This window comes from Chiloscyllium plagiosum, chromosome 45 (assembly GCF_004010195.1).
Source record: "Chiloscyllium plagiosum isolate BGI_BamShark_2017 chromosome 45, ASM401019v2, whole genome shotgun sequence".
Classification (NCBI taxonomy): Eukaryota; Metazoa; Chordata; class Chondrichthyes; order Orectolobiformes; family Hemiscylliidae; genus Chiloscyllium; species Chiloscyllium plagiosum.
In genome coordinates, this window is record NC_057754.1 from 5557662 (window position 1) to 5564525 (window position 6864).

A 6864-nucleotide genomic window follows, 5' to 3' on the forward strand; every position below is an offset into this window, starting at 1 on the left:
GGGGCGTGAGGGCGGGCGAGGGGAGTGGGGCGTGAGGGCGAGAGAGAGAGTGGGCCGAGGGGAGAATGAGGGTCGGAGGGCGAATGAGGGAGTGGGGGGATGGCGGAGGGTGAGGGTTAAAGGAGCAGGGCCCCAGCTCACCTTGAAGTAGGCCTTGCTGGAGAAGGTGACGTCCTTGGCGGTGAACAGGTGGACGTAGGCCAGCACCGACTTGACCTGGTTGAGGATGGAGGCGGAGACAGAGGCCAGGAGCTCGGCCAAGTTGGCGCCGTCCTTGCCCAGGAGCCGCGGGGCGGCCAGCGACTGGCGCACATCAGTCAGGCAGTCAGCGTAGAAGCTCTGCAGGGCCTGCAGGTACTGGCGGAGCCGCTCCTGGGCAGCACGCACCACGATCTCTGTGCCCTCGGCGGCCGCCGTCCTCGAGCCGGGCAGCAGCTTGACCACGGCCTGCAGGCGCCGGTGGAAGCGGTCCAGACCGCGCACCAGCAGCGAGCTGTCCCCCACCCCTTTCTCCGCCCGGATGCGCCGCTCCACCAGGCCAAAGTAACGGCCCATCAGCCCGTCGACAAACTCCACCAGCTTGGCGCCGGCCATTTGCGCCACGTCCGAGCTGACCAGGCCTCCGGCCGCCGGCCGGTGGACAAACAGGTCCTGGTAGGAGGCGATGACAAGGCAGGTGTCCCCCACAAAGCCGTTGCAGCCCTTGTCGGTGAACTCCAGGATGTCGGAGAGGGGAGGCGAGGCCGCAGAGAGGGGGCCTGGCTGCTGACCCAGCTCAGCCTCCAGCGCCGACAGGTCCTCCTCCAGCCGGGAGCGGGCGTGGGCTAGGAACTCATCGCACAGCTCCTCCGCCGGCTCACCCAACTGCAGTAACAGCTCCACACACTCCGCCAGCTCCTTGGCGCTCGAGCCGGTGTCTCTGCAGCAGAAACACAACACACAGGCGCAGCGCTCCGCTGGCAATCAGGTGTTCTTGTACTCCACTCTCACACGCGCGCACACACTCACACCCACTCCTGCGCGCACGCATAGACTTACTCACACATGCTCACTGCCGCACGCGCACTCACCCTCACTCCAGGACACACACCCCCATAGTGACTCCCCCTCGCGGACCCACGCACACCCCCTCGTGCACCCACGCACATGCCCTCGCACACGCTCGCATGCACACCCTCGCTCTCGCACCCTATGCTCCTGCCCTGGGGGGAGGGAATGTGAGAGACCGTTTGAAAGATACTGCCTCAGACCTGTGAGACTGGGTAAAGAGTGAGGGAGAGGCAGCTGAATGGACAGTCTCAAACTCTGTCACTAACCTGCACAACCCTGGGCACTATGGGACAATTTAGCATGGCCAATCCACCCTTGCACATCCCTGGGCACTATGGGACAATTTAGCACGGCCAATCCACCCTAACCTGCACATCTTCGGACTGTGGGAGGAAACCGGAGCACCCGGAGAAAACCCCATGCAGACACATGGGGAGAACATGCACTCTCCACACACAGATAGTTGCCTGAGACTGGAATCGAACCCGTGTCCCTGGTGCTGAGAGGCATCAATGCTAACCACTGAGACACCGTACCGCCCAAAGATAGGGGCAGAGGCAAATAGGTGAAGGTGAGGTAGGGGAGGGAAGAAAGAGACAGAGAGAGAGAGAGAGAGAGAGTGAGCAAGAGAGCGAAAGAGCGAGAGAGACAGAGAGAGAGAGAGCGAGCAAGAGAGCGAGAGAGCGCGAAATGGGCTACAGAGAAATGTCAGAGGTCAGGGGGTGACCGAGAAGCAGGCAGGCAGGATTTGAGGCAAACGCAGCGGCTGGGCAACCGAGGCCGGGGACAGTGTTACCTGAACTTCTCCCGGAGTTTCTGTGCCAAGTCAGATATGATCTTCTGGCAGTCGTTCTGGATGCCGTGGAAAGACGCCATGTGCTGGTACTGGTGCAGCACCGAGCGGGCCTTGCTGTAATACCTCACGGCCTGGCCGTATGCCTCGAGCTCGATGCACTTGTTCAGCCGGGCTGGTAGCTCAAACAGGAACTGCAGCTTCCTCAGTAACGTGTGCACACCTGAAAGGCAGAGGGGCATACAGCACGGAAACAGACCTTTCAATCCAGCCCTGATGAACAGCCATTTTGACATGAATCATTTGCTTGCTCTGTCTCCACTGACCCGTTGTGATCGCCAGCAGTTTTTTTTTTACTTTCAGACCCTTCGGTCCAACTCGTCCATGCTGACCAGATATCCTAACCTAATCTAGTCGCATTTGCCAGCATTTGGCCCATATCCCTCAACCCTTTCTATTCATATCCCCATCCAGATGTCTTTTAAAATGTTGTCATTGTACCAGCCTCCATCACCTCCTCTGGCAACTCGTTCCATACACGCACCACCTTCTGTGTGAAAAAGTTGCCCCTCAGGTCCCTTTTATATCTTTCCCCCCTCACCTTAAACCTATGCCCTTTAGTTTTGGACTCCCCGACCCTGGAGAAAAGACTTTTGTCTATTCACCCTATCCATGTCCCTCGTGATTTTATAAACCTCGATAAGGTTTTCCCCTCAGCCTCTGACCCTCCAGCAAAAACAGCACCAACCTATTCAGCCTCTCCCTGTAGCTCAAACTCTCCAATCCCGACAAGATACTTGTAAATCTTTTCTGAACCCTTTCAATTTTAACATCCTTCCTGTAGCAGGGAGACCGGAGCTGAACCTAGTATTCCAAAATTGGCCTCACCAATGTCCTCTACATGGTGTACCAGGGTTAGACAGGCCTGGACAAAGTCAGAAGTCACATGACACCAGGTTATAATCCAACAGATTTATTTAAAACCATGAGCTTTCAGAACGCTGCTCCTTCATCAGATTAACTTCATCTGGTGAAGGAGCAGCGCTCCGATTGCTGGTAATTTGAAATAAACCTGTGCAACTATAACCTGGTGTCGGGTGATTTCTGACAATATCCTGTGCGGCTGCAACATGACACCTCAGTTGGCAATGACCCAACAAAGGCCAGTTTGCCAAATGCTTTCTACACTGCCCAGTGAGCGCACCAGCTCAGCACATGGCCGGGCGGGGATGGAACTTTATAGGAGCCTGGAAAAGAGAACACATCATTTTCCCTGACGACTCTCTGTAAGACTAAGTCCCACCTCTTTCATCTCTCCTGGCCTTGTCAATCTGTCCTTAGATCCTTTCCCAATTCCCTGAATTCCCAACCACTCGCTGTGGGAAGACATGTTTTGGTCAACATCTCTCTTTTGGCTGATTACGTGAAACCCCGGGTTCTCAATCCTCCTATAAATGGGAACAGTTTCTCCCCACTTGCTCTTGTCTCGATCACTCTGAACATCTCGATCAAACGTGCTCTCAACAGCCTCCGCTCTCGGCAACAGGGCCAAGTGATGAGACAGACATGAGCCTGTGCTTTATAAATAGAGACACACGATGTTCAAAAGCAGGAGGGTTGCATTCCAGCGTTTTTAAAAAGCACAAGTTCCACCTGATTTGAGACGCCATGCCCAGTTATAGAGTCAGAGTCATTGCGGTTCTGTTCGCCGAGTTGGGAATTTGTGTTGCAGACGTTTCGTCCCCTGTCTAGGTGACATCCTCGGCGCTTGGGAGCCTCCTGTGAAGCGCAGAGTCATACAACACGGAAACACGCTCCTCGGTCCCAGCAATTCGTGGCAACCATAATCCCAAACTAAACTAGTCCCATCTGCCTGCTCCTGGCTCACATCCCTCCAAACCCTTCCCTATTCATGACCTTAACTAAATGTGTTTTTAAATGTTGTAGGTGTACCCACATCCACCACTTCCCCTGGTGGTTCATCCCACACACAAACCACTACCTGTGTTTAAAAAATAAATTGTCCCTCTTGTCTTTTTTAAATCTTTCTCCTCTTGCCTTAAATATATGCCCCCTCATCTTGAAATCCCCCATCCTAGGGAAAGCAAATCTGTCATACACCTTGTCTGTACCCCTCATGATTTTATCAACCTCGATAAGGTCACCCCTCAACCTCCTACGCTCCAATGAAAAATGTCCCAGCCTCTCTGTGTGTAACTCAAACCCTCCAGTCTGAGCAACATCCTGGTAAATCTCTTCTGAACCCCCTCCAGTTTAATAACGTCCCTCCTATAACAGGGCGACCAGAACCGGACACAGTACTCCAGTAGAAGCCTCACCATCCAGGTTGCAGTCAAGAGGTTGTGAAACTTGAAAGGGTTCAGAAACGATTTACAAGGATGTTGCCAGGGTTGGAGGGTTTCAGCTGCAGGGAGAGGCTGAACAGGCTGGGGCTGTTTTCCCTGGAGCGTCGGAGGCTGAGGGGTGACCTTATAAGAGGTTTAAAAAATTATGAGGGGGCATGGATAGGATAAATAGGAAAAGTCTTTTCCCTCGGGTCGGGGAGTCCAGAACTAGAGGGGCATAGGTTTAGGGTGAGAGGGGAAAGATATAAAAGAGACCTAACGGGCAACTGCTTCACACAGAGGGTGGTACGTGTATGGAACGAGCTGCCAGAGGATGTGATGGAGGCTGGTACAATTGCAACATTTAAGAGGCATCTGGATGGGGACATGAATAGGAAGGGTTTGGAGGGATATGGGCCGGGTGCTGGCAGGTGGGACTAGATGGAGTCGGCATGTACAGGTTGGATCGAAGGGTCCGTTTCCATGCTGTCCATCTCTATGACTCTAAGTGACTTGTCTGAAGAACAGACAAGCTAACTGCACGTAAACCAGCTGAATTTACAAGGGCAGCGAGGGAGATTGCGCAGCTTACAAAGAGGAATTGAACATACATCTAAGCAGCATGGCGACGAGGATAGGATAGAGCCAGCAGGAGGCGCTCTTCCATACACCAAGTCTCCGCCTTTGTACTAACCATTCCACGACTTAGACGCTGCACAGAATTGGGAAGTTGGACCACAGCGATTTTAAATGTGGCTACTATTTTTTTATATATAAGACAGTGGCGCACCTGAGAGTTTGGTGATCTGCTGATGCTGGTCCTGCAGTGTGTGACTGATGCGGGCGCTGAATTCCGTGATGGCGGCCATGTTGGTCGCCAGGCAATCCATCTCATCCTCCATCTTCTTGAAGTCGTTCTTCATTTTCCTGATGGTGTCTGGAAAAGACAACGCGGACAGGGTTAGTCGCCGGGCAGGCCGGAACCTGCGGTGGGCCAGCGAGACGAGGGCCTGCAGCTATTTAGCCGGAAGCACAATCCACGTTCTGGGGGGTTCAAATCCCGCCACGGAGGATGTTGGAATTTAAATTCAGAGAAGAATTGTGAAGTAAGGGTCTAACGATGACCACAAAACCCATCTGACTCACTAATGCTCTTTAGGGAAGGAAACTGCCCTCCTTACCTGATTTGGGCCGACATGTGACTCCAGACCCACAGCAATGTGGCGGAGTCTTAACTGCCCTCTGGGCAATTAGGGACGGGGTAATAAACGCTGGACCAGCCAGAGGTACCTACATCCTGTGAGTGAGTTATAAAAAGATTTTCGTCTCGCACTTATATTGGGACAAGACCTTGATTAATGGTAGGGCCTTGGGTAGCGTTATCGAGCAGAGGGACTGAGGGGTTCAGGTACATAATTCTTTGAAGTTGGGTCACATGTAGACAGGGTGGTTGAGAAGGCTCGCCTTCATTGATCACACCTTTGAGTATAGGAGTTGGGACATCACATTGGGGTTGTACAGGACGTTACTGAGGCCTCTTCTGAAGTCGTGTCCCGCTCTAGTCACCCTGTTACAAAAAGGATACCATTAAACCGGAGGGGGCTCTGAAGAGATTTACCAGGAGGTTGCCAGGAATGAAGAGCTGGGGCTATTTTCCCTGGAGCGTCAAGAGGCTGAGGGGTGACCTTGCGGAGGTTTATAAAATCAGGAGAGGCATGGATAGGGTAACTAGACAAGGTCTTTTTCCAACGGTAGGGGAGTGCAAAAACCAGAGGGCATAGTTTAGGGTGAGAGAGGAAAGATTTAAAAGGTACCCAAGGGGGCTAACATTTTCACACAGAGGGTGGAGCGTGTATGGAATGAGCTGCCAGAGGAAGTGGTGGAGGCTGGTACAATGACAACATTTAAAAGGCATCTGGATGGGAACATGAATAGGAAGGGTTCATGGGCCAAGTGCTGGCAAATGGGACTGGATTAACGTAGGATATCTGATCAGTATGGACGGGTGGGATCACAGGGTTTGTTTCTGTGCTGTATGGCTCTATGAGAGCAACGTGGAAAGCTTGGACAAAATGTAACATTTTTCAGTAAATATCAACAAGGCAGGCGATCAGAACTGACTCAGTGACAGGGACTCGGGGGTAGGTCCCAGCCAGACTTCATCTACGTCCACAATAACATGTGCAATTCACTCCACAGCTAAAGTCACTTCGAGGGTTGTGTGCTACTTTGCAATTCGGGTGGAGGTAGGTAAGATTTTTGTTGAACTGGGAAATCTCAGGTTCTTGGAATTCAGAACACAAACCAAATCGGCCATGGTCTTACTGACTGGCTTCCCCGTTTAAAAAATATTCAGCTCCTCTATTCTTCGTGCCAAAGTGCACTACCATGTACTCGCCACACATTATGTTCCATCTGTCAAATGGGTGCCCACCCACTTTTCTGCTCCGTGTTCCTCTGCAGACCCCGTGTTTCTGCTCCGTGTTCCTCTGCAGGCCCTGTGTTCCTGCTCCGTGTTCCTCTGCAGACCCAGTGTTCCTGCTCCATGTTCCTCTGCGGGCCCCGTGTTTCTGCTCCGTGTTCCTCTGCAGGCCCCGTGTTCCTGCTCCGTGTTCCTCTGCAGGCCCCGTGTTCCTGCTCCGTGTTCCTGTTCCGTGTTCCCCTGCGTCCCCGTGT

The 6864-nt window shown here is 52.9% G+C and overlaps 1 protein-coding gene across 1 annotated transcript in view; it reads right to left on the reverse strand.

Annotated features, from left to right (window-relative positions):
- vps51 (VPS51 subunit of GARP complex) overlaps positions 1-6864 on the reverse strand; it is a 22825-nt gene that overhangs the window by 10515 nt on the left and 5446 nt on the right. The window contains exons 3-5 of the mRNA XM_043683003.1: positions 4979-5125; positions 1847-2066; positions 142-919 (exon numbers count right to left, since the gene is read on the reverse strand). Coding sequence (XP_043538938.1) covers positions 142-919; positions 1847-2066; positions 4979-5125 — 1145 coding nt within the window. The remainder of the gene's footprint in view (positions 1-141; positions 920-1846; positions 2067-4978; positions 5126-6864) is intronic.